This window comes from Rhineura floridana, chromosome 18, assembly GCF_030035675.1.
Source record: "Rhineura floridana isolate rRhiFlo1 chromosome 18, rRhiFlo1.hap2, whole genome shotgun sequence".
NCBI lineage: Eukaryota > Metazoa > Chordata > Lepidosauria > Squamata > Rhineuridae > Rhineura > Rhineura floridana.
Window position 1 is genome coordinate 9,076,286 of NC_084497.1, and position 23,376 is coordinate 9,099,661.

General features: G+C 45.8%; 2 protein-coding genes across 4 annotated transcripts in view; one reads left to right on the top strand and one right to left on the bottom strand.

Annotated features, from left to right (window-relative positions):
• Positions 1-6,473, bottom strand: part of MAU2 (MAU2 sister chromatid cohesion factor) — a 32,708-nt gene extending 26,235 nt beyond the window's left edge. The window contains exons 1-5 of the mRNA XM_061600626.1: positions 5,777-6,473; positions 2,133-2,150; positions 1,800-1,865; positions 976-1,071; positions 50-144 (exon numbers count right to left, since the gene is read on the bottom strand). Coding sequence (XP_061456610.1) covers positions 50-144; positions 976-1,071; positions 1,800-1,865; positions 2,133-2,150; positions 5,777-6,370 — 869 coding nt within the window. The 5' untranslated portion in view covers positions 6,371-6,473. The remainder of the gene's footprint in view (positions 1-49; positions 145-975; positions 1,072-1,799; positions 1,866-2,132; positions 2,151-5,776) is intronic.
• Positions 6,474-8,387: 1,914 nt separating this feature from the next.
• Positions 8,388-23,376, top strand: part of SUGP1 (SURP and G-patch domain containing 1) — a 35,856-nt gene continuing 20,867 nt past the window's right edge. For 2 of the 3 annotated variants that reach the window (XM_061600704.1, XM_061600705.1), the window contains exons 1-4: positions 8,388-8,566; positions 15,886-16,057; positions 17,453-17,556; positions 23,013-23,243. In XM_061600704.1, coding sequence (XP_061456688.1) covers positions 8,500-8,566; positions 15,886-16,057; positions 17,453-17,556; positions 23,013-23,243 — 574 coding nt within the window. In that variant the 5' untranslated portion in view covers positions 8,388-8,499. The remainder of the gene's footprint in view (positions 8,567-15,885; positions 16,058-17,452; positions 17,557-23,012; positions 23,244-23,376) is intronic. The other variant, XM_061600706.1, reaches the window with a different exon arrangement.

The following is a 23,376-nucleotide window of genomic DNA, read 5'->3' on the forward strand; positions in this document are numbered from 1 at the left end:
CTGAGAACACATTCCAGAACCCTTGGCTGCCCCACAAGAACTGACCTACCTTGTATATTCTGATCCTACCACACGGGCGTATTCTGCTCCAACCCCCAGGAGATCACAAGCTGACACCAAATCTTTCTCAAGTGTGTGAAGTTGCTAAGTGGAGGAAAAGAAAAACCCACAGAGTTACATTTTTAAAGCAGACTACTTCTTCCTTTCAAATCTGATCCTACAGCTGATGGCTGGAGCTGAATGCATAGTTACAAGGTAGCCAGCTGGCTACAAACTTCCAGTGAAGCTTTTATGTTTCCATTCCAAGTTCTACCATCCTGCATTAATAAAAAAGTACATGATACAGTGGGGTACACAGAACTTTTCAAATCTCTTATTTTTCCTTGTTGAAGCATGATACAAGACCCCAGGACTGATAAAGCCCGAAACAACATCTCAGAAGTTTAACAGGATCCCAACAGAGCTGGGGTGGGGAACCTCAGGCCTGCAAGGCCATTCCCCCACCATCAACACATCCACCTGCCCCAGCCCTAACATCATATGCAATGTGGGCGGGAGGTAAAGGTATGGCTGCCAAAGCTTTGAAGCCAAAGGCAAGCCTCTATCAAGTTATCACCTGATGTCCCAGTGGTATCAAGCGACTGACAGGTGGGCGGGCCCGTTTATGCCTGGCCCAGAATGCTTCCTCAAACTCTGACAATGTCTGTGAGCAATAGTGTCCGCAGAAACGATATGAATTGTTACTATAGATCACTGGCAACCCACTCCACCCACCCTTGTGTCCCCCCACAGACACCCTTGGATGTGAGAGAATGTGTGTGGAAACTAGCCTACTGTACCAAAAGTCAAATTTACATCTGTTGCTCCCCTGCACTTCTGCCCTCTGCCCGCCATTGACATGTGGCTTGTTGAGGGTTGCCCAGAAGCGAACGCGGCTGAGAAAAAGTCCCCATCCCTGGTCTAGAATAAGCTTACCGCCAGCTGGAAGAGGAGGCGGCAATGCCAGTAGGGAGTCTGCTGTGAAATCTGGATGGCTTTACGCAGCAACGGCTTTGCTGTGTCGACAGAGTTCTGGAAGCACAGGCACCGAGAACCAACAAAAATGTGTTCAAAAAGGAAAGAAAAAGCAGAATCAACAGGAAGGAGTCGGACTGAGCACTCTGCCAACAAACGGCAAGCCAGTTTGCAGGATAGGCACGAAAAAGGCAAGCAGCCCTTACACTGCTGTCTCTTTCTCCACAGGATGCTTCAAGTAAAATAACATCCTTCTGCAAAACTGGTGGAAATTCAGCACACTTCTATTTAAGAACATCTCAACTGCCTTGCCTAGTTCGGTGGTACAGCATTTGCTTTGCACGCAGAAGGTCCCGGGTTCAATCCCTGGCATCCCCAGGTGGGGCCTTAGAAATACTGTCCTGCTGGTTGAAAGAGCGCTCCGTCCCTTTTCCAGCAGCCTCTGCGTTCCTACTGTGTGCCTTCCCACCTCTTGCACTCTTGCTGGATGCTCGGGAGGGACTGAGCATTCTGAGCAAGTGCACATACTCCAGCATGCAATCCCATGCGCTCTTGCCGGCATGCAATAAAGAGGATCTGGCAAAGGCAACCCATCTAGTTCTGCACTCTGTTGTCTCAGTGGCCAACCAGGTGCCCATTGTGGGAAGCCCACAAGCAGGACTCTTTCAGCCCAGCTCTATTTCATTCCAAAGTCAACCACCTTTTCAAACCCTCTCTGGCTACCAACCCCACAGAACACCAGCATTTAAAGAATCATGTGGGAAGCACACTCCTCCACCACTTACCTCTTGGCAGTACAGCTCCGACAGTAGGCTGGCGGCTTCAAATTTGACATCCTCAAATTGCGGAATCTGGTACCATCCAAGTTAAGCTAATATATTTTTAAAAATTTGGTTGGGACAGTTGAGCAAATGTTTTAAGTGGTATCCAAAGCATATGGAGGACAGCAAAATTCCCAAAATTAATGTTAACAAAATCAAAGCAAGGGATCAACAGGGCTTACTAAAAATTTCATTCAACCATGGTATTCTTTTTAAAAAGAAATACAAGTAATCTGGCATCTTTTTTCCCTCTCAACAGGACAATCACAGTTTTTATCAGATCAGAAAAAAGGATACTTGCTGTGATATCAGCCACTGCAAAAGAAACAGAGGAAAATGAAGAATTCCTGAAATCAATGAGAATGAAGCTCATAGCATGTACGGAAGAGAGAGCTGCCATGATACACAGATTAGAACTGTCCCCACTGAGCTGCCCTTAGCCCTTGCCCCAGCTCTGAACCCTTCCAGCAAGAGGCAAAGGAGGCTGCATCCAATATTAGTCCTACTCAGAGAAGACCCACTGGAATTACAGCGCACAACTAAGCCCCATTAATTTCTATAGATCTACTCAGAGTAGAATTTAGTTGGATGCCACCGACAGAAAGCTGCCTTACAGCAAGTCATGCCATTGGTACATTTGGCTCAGTACTCTGGATACCTGCTGGCAGCAGCTCTCCAGGGCTTTGGACAGGAGTCTGCCCAGCCCTACACCTTGGAGGTGTTGGGGAACGAACCTGGACCACTGAACCTGGGACCTCATGCAGGCACAGCAGGTATTTCGCCTCTGAGCTACGGCACTTCCCATACAAAATAAAAGACAAAAAATCTCTTTTGGGTGCCCCCTTTTCCCTTCCTTACCCCCTCACCCCTGCTCATTGAAACAGTCCACTTTCATTCTTCCCACATTTTCTGAAGGTCTCAGTTCCTTCTTGGAATATTCCCCATGCCTACTTCAACCTAAAGGACCACAACTCGGTGGTACAGCATCCACCTCATATGCAGATGGCCCCAGATTCAATCCCCGTCATCTCCAGGAAGGCTGGGAAAGATGCCAGTCTGAAACCCTGGACAGCTGCTGCCAGTCAATGTAGACAATTCTGGGCTAGATGGCCAATGTCTAGTCTGGTTTGGCGTTGCTTTTTTCTCCTCTGCTGTTACTTATCTAGGGTGCTTTCTCTCTTGCCTGCTCTCATCCCCCTTCTAATTTTTGAGTTGGCTCACACCACCTACTGTTAAACCAGTTTATTCTAAACAGTGATTTAACAAGCATGTTGGTGCACGCTGCTCAAACATTCCCTGCTTGCTCCTACCTGTGCCATGCTAGGAAGAAAACAAAGAGGCAGGCTTAGCTTTATGTTGAACCAGCAGCTGTGATTTGTTCCATCCCACCACCACAAAATCATAAATTCTAGTTCACATATGACCCTAAGCCAGACTCTGGCTTGTTTGCCTTCTTGGGAAAGAACAAGCCTGAAACTTTTGAACAGTGCTGCATCAGCAGGCTGCTTATTCTCATTAAGCCATAGTTCAAAATCATGTATAGTATAAAGTTGCGTGCGAATCACAGAATAGTCAAGCTGGAAGAGGCCTGTAAGGTCCTCAAGTCCAACCCCCTGCTTAATCCAGAAATCCAAGTTAAAGCATCCCCAATGGGTGGCTGTCCTTAAGGATGTTTTTCTTGATGTCCAGCCGAAATCTGGCTTCCTGCGGCTTGAGTCCATTATTCTGTGTCAGGGATGATCAAGAAGAGATCCCGGCCCTCCTCTGTGTGGCAACCTTTCAAGGACTTGCAGAGAGTTATCCTATCTCCCCTCAGTCTTTTCTTCTCAGGGCTAAACATGCCCAGTTCTCTCCTCATAGGGTTTTGTTTCCAATCCGCTGATCATCCTCATTGCCCTCCTCTTAACCCATTCCAGTTTGTCTGCATCCTTCTTAAAGTGTGATGTCCAGAACTAGACGCAGTACTCAAGATGAGGCCTAACCAGTCTGTTAATGCAGCCTAAAATAGCATTTACCTTTTTTCGCAGCCACATCACACTGTTGGCTCATATTTATTTATTTATTTTTATTTATTTAATTGCACTTTTAAACCGCCCTATAGCAACAAGCTCTCAGGGCGGTGTATATTCAGCTTGTGATCAACAACAATCCCAGGATCCTTCTCACATGTGGTATTGCTGAGCTAAGTATCCCCCATCTTATAACTGTGCACTTGGTTTCTTTTTCCTAGGTGTAGAACTCTGCAGTAATCCCTGTTAAATTTCATTCTGTTTTCAGCCAATGCTCCAGCCTATCAAGACCACTTTGAATTTTGTTTCTGTCTTCCAAGGTATTAGCTATCCTTTGTATCATCTGTAAATTTGATAAGCATTCCTTACATCTCTTCATCCAAGTTATTCACAAAAGGACTGAGCCCTGCTGTACCCCACTCGTTACCTCCCCACACTTTGAGAAGGAACCATTAATAATCGCTCTGAGTATGATTCTGTAGCCAACTGTGGATTCACCTGATAGTTGTTCCATCCACCCCACATCTAGCTAGCTTGCTAATCAGAATATCACAGGACACTGTGTAAAAAGCTTTGCTGAAGTCAATATATATTACCGGACGTCCACAGCATTCCCACGGTCTACCTGGGAGGTTACCCGATCAAAAAATGAGATACGGTCAGTCTGGCAGGATTTATTCTTATAGAATCATAGAAGAGTAGAGTTGGAAGGGGCCTATAACGCCATCAAGTCCAACCCCCTGCGCAATGCAGGAATCTTGTTATATTGGCTTGTAGTCATCATTGCATTGTTGTCAAGGTGCTTACAGGCTGACCACTTGATAATCTGCTCCAGAATTTTCCCTGGGATTGATGTCAGACTGACTGGTCTGGGGTTCCCCGGTTCCTCCTTTTTGCCTTTTTTAAAGATAGTGGCGACACTAGCTCTCCTCCAGTCATCCGGCACTTCACCAGTCCTCCAATGATTTGGCAAAGCCAATAGACAGCAGTTCCAAACCTTCTTCAGCCACTTTGTTCGGTACTCCACGATGCAGTTCATCAGGCTCCCAAACCACAATTTTGGATCATGAGCAAATCGGAAAAGTGTTCCTTGCACCATAAACTATATATATTATATATAAAAGACAGTTTTGAAAGCAACAAACAGAACTTCACTCAAGCTTGCTCTGGATCCCTATAAGGATTCCGTTAATCACCTAAAAATATATGAACATAACTGTGATTAACAAAAATGTTTTTCATTGTATTAACAAAATGTTTCAGCTTCCACCTTCATCAGCTGCTAACATCCAAATGCAGTTACCAAGGTGGCAGTTATAGAGCTTTGAGGATGGAATGCTCAGAGGGGCTTCATTTGCAGAAGCTAAGTAGTGGTGGTACTGTCCTCCAGGTTCAGGCCATGTGGGGCCAATGTGTCCAGACAGTAAATCCAAAAGTTCTCCCTTTCAGTCAATGCTGCTGGATCTGTTGGCATCTCTATCGCTGTTATAGAAAAGTCCAACAGAGGCTGTGACCCTCAATGTTTTAATGTTCTGCAACTGGTTGCTCCACTTTTTTTGTTAAGATTGCCAACTTGTGGTTCCTGAAGCGCGTGCCCGTTCTGGTTTTACCTACGTACTGGATACGACATCCTGGTGTTTTGCATTCGATGACATCAATTACATTGCAGGACTTGCAGGTGATGTTCTGTTTATGTAACCTAGTACTTGTAAAAGCAGCTGTCTCCCTGAGGCGCACACAAGCGATGCAGCATTTAAGGATGAGAGCCAAGACTGGCGATTGCTTAAGCACAGCTCTCACTGCGCAAATTAGGAGGCTGGCGAAATGCTGCAACAGGAGGCTTTAGAATTTGCTTAGCCAACCTTCACCAATCCTGCCGGAGGAGGCCCTGCTCCCCTCGCCATCTCTCCCCCGCCCACCCGTCCGACTCACCGCCTTCTGGAGGTGCTCGCGGGCCTGCTCGCCGTTGCGCGTGTGGTGGTAGAGGACGGAGCCCAGCTGGAGGTGCGTGCGCGCCTCGACCCGCGCGGGGGGCTTCCGGGGCAGCACGGCCTGCAGGCAGTGGACGCAGAGGCGCACCTTGGGCGGGCTGGAGGTGCGGAAGTGCTCCGCCAGGCCCAGCAGCGCCACGTACCACGACTCCGAGGAGGCGCCCGAGGATGACGAGGACGACGAGGACGACGACGAGGAGGCCGCGCCCGCCGCCGCCGCCGCTGCTGCTACCGCCGCCGTCGCCGGCGAAGACGAAGCGCCGCCGCCGCCGCCGCCAGATGACGACGACGACGACGACGAGGAGCCATTCCCGTCAACGCCTCCGCCAGCCGCCGCCTCAGCGCCACCCCCGGAGGAGCTCCCGCCCGCCGGAGGCTGAGGCGCCGCCGCTGAAGAGGACGAAGCAGCCGCCGCCGCCGTTGTGACGGAGGAGGATGTAGTCGGCGCCGCCGTCGTCGTCGTGGAGGCCGAAGGCGCCGCCGCTGCTCCGCCGCCGCCCCCGGCCGAGCCTCCCGAAGCTCCGACAGCCGCCATCTTAGTTTTGCCTCACTCGGATTGTCGGGCCCAGGGAGGCGTGGCTCGCTGCGCCTGCGCCGAGCGCGCGCAAAGCCTGGCGGGAGAGCGAGTCCTTGGAGAATGGGTGTATGCACAAGGAAGGGTTGAGGACGGCCTCTTTGGACTACAAATCCCCATCAGGCCCCGGGAAGGAGGAGACGTGCGTGCGTGCTGCGCGCTGACGGGAGTCGGAGTCCCTAGCAAGCGTCTCTGAAGAGGGAAAAACGGACAACGCACACTGAGAGTACAGGAACTAGGGAGAGCTGCTCTTCTCGCGAGATCTCGCCCCTGCTTTGCATTCGCAGATGCTCTTGTTTGTTTACCATTTTAATTATTTTGTTGCTATGTTTTTAACTCTCATACCGCCTCTCCGCATGATTCTGCACAAGGCGTTTTGCAGTCTAAATAACAAATGTTGCGAGATGGTTTTGATTGCTTTTGAATTTTTTTTTTAATTCTTAAATCGTATTTATTGTAATTGTATTTTCATCGTATTAAATTGCTTTGATTTTTTGGTGTTCGGCGCTGTCGGCTCCTTTGGAGGGGAAGGGCGGGACGAAAATGTAATAACAATATAATATGGGAACAAAACTCTCGTAAGTAATTTAGGCTGCAATCCAATCCATGCCTACTCAGAAGTAAGATCCATTGGGTTCAATGGGACTTACTCCCAGGTAAGTGTGTATTGAATTGCAGCCTTAAATTATAACTTTAAACAACGGCAAGCAATATTCAAACTATTCAAGAAGCCATTTCACATGTAATATTCAAAGTAGCAAACAATACGTACGTTCTAGAAATGTGAATTACTACTACATACATATTTTAAATTCTTACATTGAGGGTCACAGCCTGTTGGACTTTTCTATAACAGCTATAGAGATGCCAACAGACCCAGCAGGACTGACTGAGAGGGAGAACTTTTGGATATACTCTCTGAATACATTGGCACCACAAGGCCTGAACCTGGAGGACGGTACCAGCATCACTTGGCTTCTGCAAAGGAAGCCCCTCTGAGCAATCCATCTTCAAAGCTCTATAACTGCCACCTTAGTAAGAGCATTTGTATGTTAGCAGCTGATGAAGGTGGAAGCTGAAATGTTTTGGTATTACAATAAAAACCTCTGTTTTGTTAATCACAATTACGTGCATATATCTTTAGGTGATTAACGGAATTCTTATAGGGATCCAGAGCAAGCCTGGGTGAAGTTCTGTTTGTTGCTTTCAAAATTGTCTATATATATATTGTATCAAGTGTGGGGAACCTTTGGCCCTCCAGATGTTGCTGGTCATCTCTGACCGTTCGCCATTCTCGCTAGGGCTGATGGGAGTTGAAGTTCAGCAAGATTCGGAGGGCCAAAGGGTTACCCACCCTTGGAATCACCGATTAAAATGGACAACAGCAAAAGTGTATACGCTGCCTACAATTGCTTAAAACACAATTGTTTTATTTATAACAATTGTTACGACGGCAGGAGGAGCGACCTAATTGAAAGGCTTGGTGTAAATCAAAACAAATACAATTATTTTAATAATTATATTAAATGTTTATGTTTGATTTCCGCCTCCATCACGTCCTTCCTTTTGCCTCATGGGAAATGTAGATCCGTTAGTGGCCTTTTCTGGAAGGTGGAGAGGCATACCCTTTGTACGTCTCGCGAGAGCTGCCTCGCCTCCTTTCATTGCCTCGCGACAACTATTGCGCCCTCTCCTTCTTTTCCCTCACCGTTCCCGCGTAGCGCTTACCGGGAATCGTAGTCCTCTCCTTTTTACCCCCTTCCTTCCCAGCCTCCCCATGGAACAGTTTAAACTTTAAACCGAGGCTCAGAATCCCGCGACAGCCTCAGAGGCGCCGAAGTCTTGAACAGAACGGCAACCTTCCCGCCCAGAATCTCTCCGCCTTCCTCCCTGACACGCCTGGACTACAATTCCCAGCATGCCTTTAGCCCACTGCCGGCCATCTTGCCCCCGTTATTTTTTTTCCCTCTCCCACTCCCCACAGTGCACCGCGCTTCCAGAGGCAATTGTGTCAGCGCCGCTGGGAGGAAGGAGGGCTGTGAGCGCGGTGCATTGTGGGATAAGGGATAGGTAGGGACAACCTGAGAGCCATGGAGGGCAGCAAGGATGCGCCAGGTGAGTCCCTCCCCCCGTCCAGCCCCTCTCATAGGCAGCCAGGTAAGTCTCCCCCTTTAGTCTTTTCATTCTGTCCTCCTCCCACCGCCCACGCCCTGGGCTGGGCCCAGACCCACACATTAGCTCACCCCCCCTCTCCCCACACCATTAAAAAACCCCTCCTCGCTTTCTCTGCGGGGCCTCTCGAGCGCGTTGCTTCGCTGGCTGCCTTGTTGCTCTTTATTCGTGTCCAAAACGTTAGTGGGTTGCTTTGTAACCTTTTTGATGAGTTTTAAATGTTTGCATGAGCTATACACTCTTTAAAAATAATTGTAATGCCGTTTGGAAACATTTCATTTAGTAGTAGTAGTATTTATTGTCTGCCTTTCATCTATAGGCCCCCGGGCGGGTTGCAAAATCTAAAATATGCTGTTAAAAGCACATCCCAATCGCAAGGATCGGGTGGGCCCTGAAAACATACATTTCAGGAGACGAAGGCCGGTGTTATGAGGGGTGCCTTCAGCGTTCGCAGAAAAACTGTAGCTAAGGTATCAGGAGCACTTCGATAGGGAGGAAGTTCCACAAGTTCACGTCTGCAGGGAAGGAAATGGCCTCTGAAATATTTGGGACCTAAGTTGTTTATGGCTTTAAACAGCTTAAATTAGGCACAGAAACGAACTGGCAACTAGAACAAGTGTTTTAAAGCAGGGGTTATATGAGGGAATCCCAGCCAGTAATTTGGCGGCTGCATTTTGGACCAGCGGAAGTTTCCAAGTAATCTTTAAGGACACCCCTGTGTAGAGCACATTGCAGTAATCCAATCTAGAAGTTACCAGACCAGGGAGTACTATGGCCAAGTTTTCTCTGGCCAAAGGGGCCGAAACTGGCAAGCCGGACGGAGCAGGAAAAGGCACTCCTGGCCACTGAGGCCACCTGAGCCTCTAGGAACAATGCTGGATGGAGGAGTACCCCCAAGCTGTGGACCTGCTGGCAACCAATGCAGGTGTTTTAGAACAGGAGTTATGTGAGATCTAAAGGGAACCCTAGCCAGTAATCTGGCCACTGCATTTTGGACCAGTTGGAAGTTTTTGAATTGTCTTCAAGGGCAGCCGCATGTATGTAGCAATTGACAAATAATTTAATAACAATAGTCATCTCTGAGGAGACTCATTGAAATTACTGGGCACCACTAACTTGGGTCTGTTTAATTTCAGTGACTCTACTCTGAGTAGTATTTAGTTGGATGCAGCCCATTATCAATAAAACACAAGAGAAAAAAAATCAGCAAAACTTTATCAGCTTGTGTCTAACTAAATCCTACTCACAATAGGCCCAGTTAAATTGATAGGTATGAGTAATTTAGGTCTATTTCAGTGGTCTGCTCTAAATAGAGCGTTGTTGGATATAACCCATTATCAATAAAACAGATAAAATCAGCAAAGCTTATTTAGGCTGCATCCAACCGTTAGCTGTATCCACACTAGACCCATTGAAGTTAAAAGGCATGACTGGCTTCCATTAACAAGTGCAATCCTAACTGTGTCCACTCAGAACTAAAGTCCTGTTGAATTCAGGAGGGCTTTTCCCAGGTAAGTTAGGTTAGGATTGCAGCCTAACAAAAAAGCTTTCAAGTGCTTTTTTTTTTTTTTAAACTGATTTACTTTTGCTTCCCTTATTGTCTTTGCCAGAGGAATAACATTTGTGTTAGTATTTTGCCCAAGAAACAGCAAAGAGTTTGGCCTCCTAACAAATTGTGTGGCCTCCTGATTTTTTATTGTCCTCTTCATAAGATGTGTGAAGTACTATCCTGAGTTATATGTATTCCTTTTGTTTTATTTATTTATTAAAGTATTGATAGGCTGCACTTTTCATAGAGTACGTAAAGGCGATGTACAACACACAAAGGCATAAACATTTTAAAAACAATAAAATATCATTAAAACAATAATAAAAGCATCAATAATATTGTATTGGTTGTGGGGGAAATAATCATATTACTTACTCATTTAATGTGTTTATATATCACCTTTTGTCACCGAGTGTCCTGAAAGCTGCTTATATATGTTTATCCACTAAGTGGAGGGGGGATTATAAAAGTTGTTGTTATTAATCTTTATACTGCTTACTATTATTAAGTAATCTCCTGTTTCGCTCCTGTCGAAACCCTGGTTGAACTGTGAAATACAGAAATGACCCGGGCGGTTGACATGATTGCTCCTGAGCGCCCTCTCCTGTGTAGAGCTCATACAGCTCCATGGTATACCCCAGAGCTGAGAGCGATGAAACAATATCGGAGACGGCTTGAGTGCAGATGGAGACAAACTCCTGGTGGATGCAGTTATACACTGGTAAGTGCCTATGGTGAGCTGTATTTAGGGGGCAGTAAGGGCAGCAAAAAAACAATATTTTGCTGCCACTATCGAATCATCACTCTGCCCCCCAGCGGAGCTCTTCAGAATTGTCCGGGGGCTATTACACTCTGGCCCCAGGGACAAGGTAGAACCATCTGAGGCCCGCTGTAATGAATTTGCTAGGCACTTCCAGGATAAAATCTTTAGCATCCGCCAGGACTTAGACTCCAGTGTTACAGCAGATGAATCAAGCGAGGTATCCAGAGCACAGCCTTGTCCCAATTTCTTGGAAGAGTTTCAGTTGGTGCAGCTTGAGGACGTTGACAAGGTGCTTGGACAGATTCGAGCAACCACTTCTGTGCTGGATCCTTGCCCTTCTTGGATAATAAAAGCTAGCAGGGATGGAACAACTGGCTGGGCCAGGGAGGTGATTAATCCCTCTCTGCAAGAGGGTGTGGTCCCTGGCTGTCTGAAAGAGGCAGTAGTGAGACCACTCCTGAAGAGGCCCTCCCTGGACCCAGAAAATCTTAATAACTATAGGCCGGTAGCAAATGTTCCATTCCTGGGCAAGGTCCTTGCGGGCCAGCTCCAGACATTCTTGGATGAGACCGATTATCTGGATCCATTTCAGTCGGGTTTCAGGCCTGGTTTTGGCACGGAAACAGCCTTGGTCGCCCTGTATGATGACCTTTGTCGGGAGAGAGACAGGGGGAGTGTGACTCTGTTGATTCTCCTTGATCTCTCAGCGGCTTTCGATGCCATCAACCATGGTATCCTTCTGGGGAGACTGGCTGAGTTGGGAGTGGGAGGTATTGCATTGCGGTGGTTCCACTCCTACTTGGCAGGTCGCCTCCAGAAGGTGGTGCTTGGGGAACATTACTCGGCACCCTGGACTCTCCAGTATGGGGTTCCGCAGGGGTCAGTTCTTTCCCCCATGCTGTTCAACATCTACATGAAACGGTTGGGTGCGGTCATCTGGAGCTTTGGAGTGTGTTGCCATCAGTATGCTGATGACACGCAGCTCTATTTCTCCTTTTCATCCTCTTCAGGTGAGGCTGTCAATGTGCTGAACCGATGCCTGGCTGCGACAATGGACTGGATGAGGGCTAATAAACTGAGGCTCAATCCAGACAAGACTGAGATGCTGCTAGTGGGTGGTTCTTCTGACCAGATGGTGGGTGTCCAACCTGTCCTGGATGGGGTTGCACTCCCCCTGAAGGAGCAGGTTCGTAGCTTGGGGGTTCTCCTAGAACCATCTCTGTCACTTGAGGCTCAGGTAGCCTCGGTGGCACGGAGTGCCTTCTACCAACTTCGGTTGGTGGCCCAACTACGTCCCTATCTGGACAGGGATAACCTGGCTTCAGTTGTCCATGCTCTGGTAACCTCCAAGTTAGATTACTGCAGTGCACTCTACATGGGGCTGCCTTTGAAGACAGTTCGGAAAATGCAGCTTGTGCAAAATGCAGCAGCCAAATTGGTAACGGGGACCAGACGGTCTGAACATATAAAACCGATTCTGGCCCGCTTGCACTGGCTGCCTGTATGTTTCCGAGCTCAATTCAAGGTGCTGGTTTTGACCTATAAAGCCTTACACAGCTTGGGTCCACAATACCTGATGGAACGCCTCTCCCGATACAAACCCACCCGTACACTACGCTCAACATCAAAGGCCCTCCTCTGGGTGCCTACTCCGAGGGAAGCTCGGAGGGTGGCAACAAGGGAGAGGGCCTCTCAGTGGTGGCCCCCAAATGATGGAATGATCTTTCTGACAAGGTGTGCCTGGCGCCAACACTGGTATCTCTTCGGCGCCAGGTCAAGACTTTCCTCTTCTCCCAGGCATTTTAGCATGTGTTTTATACTGTATAAGTTTTTAAATTGTGTTTTAAATTGTTTTTATAAGATCTGTTCTAAATTGTATTTGTTGTAATGTTTTTAGCTACTGTAAACTGCCCAGAGAGCTTCGGCTATGGGGCGGTATACAAGTATAGTAAAATAAATAAATAAATAATCTACAGTAAAAACATTCAGTTCAATGGGATATGTCCAACATTAATCATACGCAGAGCTGACCCCTTGAAATCAATGGGCCTAACTAATAATATAAATTATGATGGATACAAACCTCTGGCTTTGAAATGGTCTTTGTTATGTCTGTTGTGATCTGCCCCCAGATTAACCATGAGGAGGAGCAGAAAAGAAGTCTTATAAAAAAATAACTGACTCAGGTATATTAATTTCAGTGGGTGTCTACTCTGAATTAAACTTAGTTGGATACACACACAACCCCCCCGAGACCAAATAACAGCAACACAGGTATCGGCAACGATACAGGGCAAATTGGCCCAGTGCTACTGGCCATTTGCTGACAAAGGCTTGGTACCTACTGAATACTTAATTTGAATCTGTATATATTGATCACTGATAAAACGATATATGCATGTGCCTTCAGATACAAGACTGTTCATGTAGAATCTGCCAAGTGCAACTTAACACGCAGCTATATTGGACATTTCTCTCTGTAAAGGACATAAAGCGTCTTACAAACATAAAAGTCTTTTATGGGTTGGATCTGGGCAAAGGGTTTTTTATCAGGAGTATCTGGATTAAAATAAATGGGGCACAGAATAAAAGGAACATGGTGGTTGGAGTCTACTACTGACCACCCAATCCCAATCAAGAAGATGAGGATGGAACTTTTTCAAAGCAAATTGCCAATGTTTTGAGGAGGCGTGATGTAGTAGTAATGGGGGGACTTCAACTACCCCGATACCTGTTGGGAGACAAATTCTGCCAAACACGTCCCCTCCAAATAATTCCTGACTAACATTGTTAACCCTCTGGAAATAAAAAAGCAACTGTTAAATATTCAAATTAATGAACTAAAAAACAAGCACCGGCAATCAATAAGTTAGCCAGCAAGAGATAATTAATGTTGGGAGTTTCGTGTAGTCCACAAAAGCTTATGCCATAATAAAAGTACAACAGTGATTGTTTCTAAGCAAACTCAGCGGGGCCTACGGGGACCATGATCCTCAGCAACTGGTCTTCAGAGGAGTACTGCCTCCGAGAGTGAAGGTAGATTGGTTCTGTGTTGCTCCAGAGGGCAAGGGCAAAGAAGCACATTTCCATTAACTTCAGGAAAAACTTTCTGATTAACAAGCTGTTTTGTAGCGGAACAAAATACTTCAGGAGGTGGTGGACTCACCTTTGCTGGAGGTGTTTAAGTAGAACTGGATGTCCACTTCCAAAGTCCTTTATTTGCATTAGCCACAAGCCATTGCAGTGGGAATATACAGAGAAAATAGAAACCAAATGAACAGCTTGATCAAATTGTCCGACTAAAATTTATTTTATTTATTTTATTTTATTTATATACCGCCCTAAGCCAAAAAGGCTCTCTGGGCGGTGTACATAAAAGATAAAACAAGCAAGATATATAAATACAGTAAATTCTAACATTTATGTGAGATGCCAGCCAATAAAATTAATATATACAGAATCCATCGGCATAGAACAACTAACAAGTAAAACTATCAACTGAACAAAAAACTAGATCAGATTAAAACTCAAGGTGCCATTACAGATCCGGTTCGAATGGCACCTGCTGAAAATGTTGCAGATAGGTCTGCAAGAAGAAAAGCCACATAAAAAATTAGTTGAACGCCCTGGAAAAGATGACAACCAGTTCGATTCTCAGATCTCTATAGAAAGAGCAAAATACCAGTACATAGGCTACTGTTTCAACACTGCCATCTCCACATGGACATACACAGTTTTGCAATGGGATTTCTTTCAAAATGCCCCTCTAATTCAGCTGATGGTAGTATATTCAACCTTGCTCTCGGAAAAGCTCTTCTGTGTTTAAGGATCATTAGGTTTTGGAAATACCTGATAAGAGAATTCCCCCTCTAGGATGCACACCTTAACGTGGTGAGGGGGTTTGAGAGTGTTGAGGAAGCTGAGAGCAATGCTATCAGGAGTCTAGACCGAGAGGCTAGGCTCCTAGCAGGGGCACCCAAGGCGGAATGGTCAAAGCTGAGACGCCAGACTAAGGTGCATCCAAACTCAGAGGAAGGCAATGGTAAGCCACCTCTGAATACCTCTTACCACGAAAACCCTATGAACGTAGTATCCAAAATGCAACAATAAGAGAATTAAGTGGGAAGCTGTCATACTATGGGCAAAATTTTCTTATAACAGCCAAATTATTCTGTTGTTCAGTGTCATGGGGTGCTATCTGATTAAATCTCTTGCTTTGCGAAACCCTACAGTAACTAGTGGAGAAGCCAAAATCCACTCTTTGGGTAAGCCAAAAGAGCAGAGCCTTCAGGTAACGGCTTTCATCCAGCTCCTCTCGTGAGAGTCATGCAAACCAGCACAAGTTAATTTTAACTGCAGCCAATAATGGAACGTCCACTTAAAATCCCCTTCTTCTCATACAACTCCCCTGTTACAACAGCTCCACTGGCTGCCAATTTGTTTCCGGTCACAATTCAAAGTGCTGGTTTTGACCTACAAAGCCCTATACGGCTCAGGTCCAGACTATTTGACAGATCGTATCTCCCTACATGAACCTGTCCGGGATTTGAGATCTTCAGGTGAGGCCCTTCTTGTGTTCCCCACACCTTCGCAAGCACATATGACACGGACACAAGATAGGGCCTTTTCGGTGGCCGCCCCTAGGCTATAGAATTCCCTTCCGAGTGAGGTGCGATTAGCTCCCTCCTTGCCGTCTTTCCGGCGACAAGTAAAGACTGTTTTATTTCAACGGGCATTTGGGATAGAGAACGACCAGGATTAAGTGTCATAGGTTTGGTGATTACATTATATGATTTTATTATTTTAAATTGTCTGCTGTTTTTAACCTATATTTTATGGTTTTAATTTTTCTCATAGTTTAATTCTTTTTTAATAATATACTCTGTATGTTTTAATGGTGTTGTTTTTAGTTGTAAGCCGCTCTGAGTCCTATTGGAAAAAGGGCGGGGTAGAAATAAAGTTTCTTATTATTATATTATTATTCTCGTCCAGGGAAAGTCAGCCGGTGGTTTGGAGTCACAATGCCCAAATCAGTGAAGACCAATGTGAACATTCTGCACCAGGAGAAGCTGATTGCCCAGAAGAAGCGAGAGATTGAGGCCAAGTTGGAGCAGCAAGCCAAGCGGAACCACTTGGCCAGTCAGCAGGCCACGCAGGCCAGCGAGTGCGTAGGGGCGAGGGACCACATTGTAATAGCCTATCTGATAGGCCGGGAGTGAAGGGCGGGAGATCTGTCATTTGGCTCTCTTCAGAAGTCTAAATTGAGGAGTGGTAGAGCAAACAGGCTCCACATTCAATCCCCAATGGCATCTGAAGTCCCGGAGAGCTGCTGCCTGATGAGAATAGGGAGGCCATGCCCAACCAGATGATGGACTCCCAACTCCTAGCAGCTAGCGTGGCCTGTGGTCTGGGATGGTGGAAGCTGAGAGCCCAGCAACGTCTGGAGGGTGTCAGGTTCCCCTTTAATATCTAAGAAATAACATTTCCCTACCATGTACAAGAGGTGGAGGAATGCCTCTATTTAGAAGAGACATTCCCTCCTGAGACAGGGGAATGCCTCTTAGATCAGGGAGACCAGGGGCTGGAACTCCAGCAGCCAGAATGGCCAATGGTTGTACTTGAAAACACATGGAGGGTCCTAGGCTGGGGGTAGACTAAGAGAGACAGTCCTAGTTAGATAGACAATTAGTCTGATGTGGTACGTGGCAGCCTTCTCTGTAGCTCGGTGATTAGCACACCTGCCTTGCCTGCAGAAGGCCCCAGGTTCAACCCTCCACATCTCCAGCTAAAAGGGTGAGGCAAAAAGTAAAGGGAAACACCAAAAACTCTGGAGAAATGCTGCCCTGGCATCCTTCAGGAAGCCAGCCAGCGTACAATTCTAATAAATAAACAGAATAACCAATAGGTATCTCTGAATGAGCCTCTGCTCTACCCATGCCCCTTTCCAGCTGGCCTCCGAGCAGGAGCTGGGTGATCTCTGCTGCATTTGCGTCAGGTGCAGTTGGAGGATTCAGGTATTCCTGCCGCTCTCGATTTACCGATCTGGCGCTGAGGTCAATTGCTGTGTCTCTCTGTCACGTACCATTCCGATGCTGTTTCCTTCTGCTCAGCCTCTGTCAGGGAGTAGATATTCCTGCTTATCTTTCCACTGAGCGTAGTTGCATCTTTCAGTCGCTCCTGGTACAGAGAGAGAGAGAGTACACAACTGCCAAGGATTGTCTTTGTGTGTTGCGCTGTTTGAATGACTCATCTGGGCTTGCCTGAGATAATCCAGTCATTCTCGATATAAAGGAGGAACTGAATTGCCCACCCTTGGGGGAGGCTGATTTTTGCATCTGTGCTTGAGTGGCTGCTCTGGGCTTTCTTCCAGTTGGCTGATACTCCCAGATCAGTGACTTGTGCAGAAATTGTGACCAATGATTTAATTCAGGCTGGTGGGAAGAGCAAGCCCGCTCATGTCTTAGTTCTTGGATTTGGGGTGAAAGCTGCCTCAAGTAAAGTTCTGTGCTCCCCAGCAGCTCTGTGACCTTTAATGTCCTCTCACCTTTTAACCTTACAGCGACGATAGCGGCGATGGCGAAAGCTCCGTTTCTAACAAATTTGCCAACGATGGGAGTTTCCTCCAACAGTTCCTCAAACTGCAGAAGGAGAAACTGGGGAGTGGTGAGTACCCTTATTGGATCCACTCTGCTAGTGTGTGTGTGTTGCAAACCAGGGATGGGGAACGTTTTTTCAGCCCAGGGGCCGCATTCCCTTCTGGGCGACCTTCCAGGGGCCACATGGGAGTGGTGGGCAGGCCAGAAGCAAAAGCGGGCAGAAATGTAAATTTTACCTTTATACAGTAGGGTGGTATCTTATAAATACTTACACCACTCTCTAGCCTCCATCCAAGCAAGTAAGGGGCATTGTTAGAGTTCAAGAACAAATCCTAGCTAGGCAAAAGCATTTGCAGTGTGAAGTTAGAGCCCGTGCGGGGTGTAGCCTGGGGAGAGTTCTGCGGGCCAGACAGAAAGGTGTGGAGGGCCACATTCAACTCCTGTTGGGCTTCCCCACCCCTATTGCAACGGAAATTGAAACTGCGTAGGCCAGCCGCTGATAGGTATTTTGTCATGATATTCTCCTGCCTTCATGTTGTTTTGATTATTGATTTATAGTATTTTATTTTATATTTTGTTATATCAATACGGTGCTCGCTGCTTTGGGGACCTTTGGATGAAAAGGTGGCATATAAATAAACTGTTAACATAACAAAATGTTGACATTTAAGACAAACTAACAATATCAGGTAATGGCATTAAAACGACCCTGAAAGTAGCCACCGCCAGCCCCACCCACCCCAAAAAAAAGATTAGCCAAAATGGGAAACAAGTTGCTGGACTCAGTGGGACTTTGTCTTAATCCAGCAGGGGCATTTTTATGTTCTCATGATAGCTAAAAATTGGACATCCATGTTCAAAGGTAGTCTACCTTGGAATACCAGTCACTAGGGGACAAACGGCAGCAGGAGAAAGCTATTGCCGTCACGGTCTGGCTTGTGGGCTCCTAGTGGTATCTGGATGGCCACTATGGGGGGTGGTGGAACAGTACTGGGCTAGTTGGAGCTTTGGTTTGATTCTTATGTGTAAGGAGTAGAGACACATTTTGATACCCTTGGGGCTGGTTTTGACTTTGAACATGTAGAAAGCTTCAGAGATCAGGAGGGAGATCTTTTTAAATTCTATTCATGAATTGCTTCCCATAAAATATTTCAAAGAAATTTCAAATTTAAAAAATTGAGATTTTCTTTAATTTAATTTTATATTGCAGTAGAACCTTGTTATAGTACTCATTGTACCGCTTCCCATAAAATATTTCAAAGAAATTTCAAATTTAAAAAATTGAGATTTTCTTTAATTTAATTTTATATTGCAGTAGAACCTTGTTATAGTACTCATTGTACTGTGGAATTGGATATTCGTGGGTGTAACCATGTCCCCTCAAGTAAAATACTGTGTGCCCTTTTTTTGTCCTCTATCCGTTCTTGTCCTTGGCGAGTCTTCCACTTGCTTCCCCTGGGGGTTCTGTCCCTTTTTCCCTCTCTGCATTTTTTTTAAAAATCTGCTTCCTGACGTCCCCTGTCTTCTTAGCCTTTTCCTTCCTGGTGGTTTTTTCCTAAGGGATGCTTATCTGTCGAGCCTTCTACAAGTTCTTCGGTTACTGTCTGTAGAGGGGGGTTTGTTTTCCCCTCTCTGCTTTTTCCTTCCCCCTGAGTTCTGCAGAAGCAGTGGGGGGGGTTACCTCTCTACAAACCAGTACAGTAGGGCCCCACTCATATGGCAGGTTACGTTCCAGACCCCCGCCGAAAAGCAGCACTCATTCAATAGAATGGTGCCCGACTCCCAAAAAACCCCGTAAAAGCTGAACAAGCGCCGTATGAATGGGGCCTTACTCTTAATTGAAAGCCGCCGTATTAGCGGAACTCCGAAAAGCGGAGCCCTAATATACTCCATTATGCACTGGCTTTAACCCTTGCAGTGCAGTTTTCATTGTAACGCGGAAGCCCTTTACTGTGGGTGCATCCTTTGTCACCTGACCCCCGCAGTATAACAAGTTTTGATTGTATTACGTTTCTCCCTCCAAGGAGCTTAAGGTGGCATACTCTTGTTGGTCAGTGAGGCATGCTGTGAGACTCACAGACAGGGTTTTTAGCAAAGAGAGTGAAACCTGAAGCAGAAGGGTTAAGCTGTGAGAACAGAGCGCCAGGTTTGCCAAGGTCAGTAGCTGGCTGGGAAGCCTGATAAGGTGGGATGTTTGGAAAAGCTCAGTGGGGGGAAAAGCTATCTGTGAAGAGAACTGTGTCTAATGTCTTTGCCTAGTAAAGACTCTTACAAGAAACTTGCCTGGCCTGGCTTATTCCTGTTTTATGCGACTCTTGGATTCCATCCTTGTATGATCTATACACGCACACGCAACAGGGGTTATGGGCCCAGCTTATCATACAAGGTAGCGGGTTCGAGAGCAGTTGACGTGACGTTGTTGCAGAGAGAAACAAAGTGCAAGTAAGAGTGGGCAACATGGCTGTAAACCTGTTATCCGGGATGCCGATGGAGAGGCTGAATGCTGTAAACTACTCCAGCTGGAAATGGAGAATGAGAGCAGTTCTGATTAAAGAAGATGTGAATGATGTCGTAGAAAACCCCCCTCCGGCAGCTCCTTCAGCAGCGTGGTTGAAGAAAGACGAGAAAGCAAAGGCTTTTATTACTCTGGGGCTGTCTGATTCACACCTGTTGCTGGTGAGTAATGAGCCGACAGCTAATCAGATGTGGGAGAAGCTAAGAGCCGCTCATGTGCAGCAAACTGCAGGGAGCAGGCTGTGTTTAGCACAGAAACTTTATCAGATGCGTTTTACAGATGAAGTGACTATGACAGAGCATCTGGCTGAATTTCGTAGATTAAATGCTGAGCTGCAAGATAGAGGAGTGCATCATAGTGACATTCAGATGGTCTATATACTGTTATCTTCATTTGATCAAAAATGGGATGTCACGGTCTCAAGCCTGGAATGTTTACCAGACGGAAATCTAAATTTGGACTTTGTAGAACAGAAACTTCAACAGGAGTGGAATAGAAGACAAGAGAATAAGAAAACTGAGTTAAAAGAGACTGTGGCTGTACAACAACAACAAAATCAAAGAAGCAGGCAAGAGAATAAAATATGTTACTTTTGTGGATCCCATGGACATATACAGAGACATTGTTTAAAGAAGAGGAATAACAGGGGCTTTGAAAGTCAGAGAACAAGCGTGAACTTTGTTACTAAGGAGGACAATAAACTAATTAACTCTAAGTGGCTTCTCGACAGTGGAGCGTCTAATTGCCTAATCACAGACTCTAGTTTATTTTACACTTCAAAGCCAACGCAGGAGAAGCTTTATCTGGCTGACGGATCGACTCAGGACGCGATTGCAAAAGGCACGCTCAGGTTGAGTAATTTGGGAACTATATTAACAGATGTGTTATTGGTTTCTGGTTTAAAATATAACATTCTATCAGTAAGAAAATTGGCTCAAATAGGTTGTAAAGTTACATTTGAAGGGGATAGATGTTTTGTGAGAAAAGATGGTGAAATATGCATGCAAGGGAAATTACAGAACCAAATGTTTATGGTTGAGTGCAATCTTGATAAACACACGTGTGCTTGGATAGGAGTTAATAAAGATAAACATGATAATTGTTTACATGAATGGCACAGAAAATTAGCACACGCACATTTCGAAAAGGTACAAAACACCCCAAAGCATAGTCAAGATTTGAAATTAACACATTGTGAGCATGTGGATGAATGTGAGGTATGCTATAAAACAAAAATGACTGTGACTCCGGTAAATAAGAGCTGTGAAAGCACGACCACTGAACCCTATCAGCTCATACATGTGGATTTGGCTGGACCTTTCCAGTGCTCAAAAGGTGGAGCAAGGTTTTATTTAGTGATTGTGGATGATTTCTCCAGATTTACACATGTGTTCTTATTGAAAAAGAAAAGTGAAGCAGAAGAGAAATTGAAGGCATTTATACAGAGGACAGAGACACAATATGGGGTTGTTATCAAAAATATCAAATCAGATCAAGGTGGGGAATTTACCAGTAATTCATTTAAAACATATTTGGAAAAGAAGGGAATAATACAGAGTCTCACTGCTCCCTTCAGCCCATCCTCCAACGGAACTGCAGAGAGGAGGAACCGGTCATTGCAGGATTCAATGAGAGCCATGCTAGCAGATGCAGATATGAATAACACTTATTGGGGTGAATGTATTCTGTACACTGTTTATATTCAGAACCGTCTCATGCACAGAACAATAGGCGTGTCTCCCTATGAGAAGTTGACTGGAAGAAAACCCAGGGTGAAACACATAGAACGTTTTGGGGCAAAATGCTGGGTACATGTTGCAAAACAGAAAAGGCATGGTAAATTAGGCTCAAGAGCTCAGGCAGGACGCATTTTGGGATTTCAGAATTCATATTATAGAGTTTGGTTGCCTGAGAAACAACAAGTAGTGTTAAGCAGAAGCATAAAGGTGATAGATAAACCTTGGAGAGACAGTCAAACAGTTATCCTAGATAGTGCAAGCAAGCAGGAAGCAGCAGATGTTCCTTTTGGGCAGCAAATTCCATTAAGAACTGCATTGACTGATCTAATACACGGTGGCAAACGTACTGTAAAAAGGCTGAGAGGTGAAGACATGGCAATGCAAGATGCAGAAATGCCAAGTACCAGTGCAGGAACAGGTGCAGGTCCAAGTAAAATAGAAAGTGAGGAAGAAATGGAAATAGATAATGTTAGAAGATCAGAAAGAAAAACGAAAGGTCAACCACCTCAGAGATTCACATTTAATGTTACACATAAAAATGATGAAACAGATAAATATCCAGTAGAATGGGAAAAAGAAGGACCAATAGATAAAGAAACAATGGATCTCATGTGGAAGTTTTGTGTTGAGGAATGAAATATAAATGTATTATCAAATAAAAGTGAACAAAATTACTCTGTAAAACTTGTGTGAATAAAGAAATAAAGAAACAAGAACTGAACTGAAAATGTAAATAGAAACTGTGAAGAAAACAAACCATGTACTGATACGTATTGTAATGAAAAGTTAATTTTGTAGAAATGTAATAATGAACAATGAAGTTTTGTAATCTGTGAGTCTCAGGTGGGGGCTGTTGGTCAGTGAGGCATGCTGTGAGACTCACAGACAGGGTTTTTAGCAAAGAGAGTGAAACCTGAAGCAGAAGGGTTAAGCTGTGAGAACAGAGCGCCAGGTTTGCCAAGGTCAGTAGCTGGCTGGGAAGCCTGATAAGGTGGGATGTTTGGAAAAGCTCAGTGTGGGGGAAAAGCTGTCTGTGAAGAGAACTGTGTCTAATGTCTTTGCCTAGTAAAGACTCTTACAAGAAACTTGCCTGGCCTGGCTTATTCCTGTTCTATGCGACTCTTGGATTCCATCCTTGTATGATCTATACACGCACACGCAACAACTCTCCCTCCCCCATTTTATCCTCATAACAACCCTGTGAGGTAGGTTAGACGTAGCTAACCTATTAACCTTTCTTTCTCTCTCCTTCCCCCTGCTGCTCCCCAGATGCTTCCTCCAGCTCTGCCAAGACCTCTGCGGCAACCCCCGCAGCAGCGAGCACTGTGAAGAAGGCTCCCTTGAGCGGGAAGCGCCCCAACCTGAGCGTCACCAGCATGCTGAACCAGGTCAAAAACTACACCCATTCCAAGCAGACTCCTGTGACCAACCGCCTCAGCGTCTTCCAGTCTCCGGACGAGGAAGAGGAAGATGACTATGAGCAATGGCTGGAGATCAAAAGTAAGTCCCTTGGCACTTTTCCACAGTGTGAGAGAGGACAGGTCCTTGCCCCGAAGAGCTTCCCATCCTTGGGGGCGGGGGCAGGATATTGGACTGGCTGAAAATATTGCTTCCTTCTTTGAGCGCTTAAAAT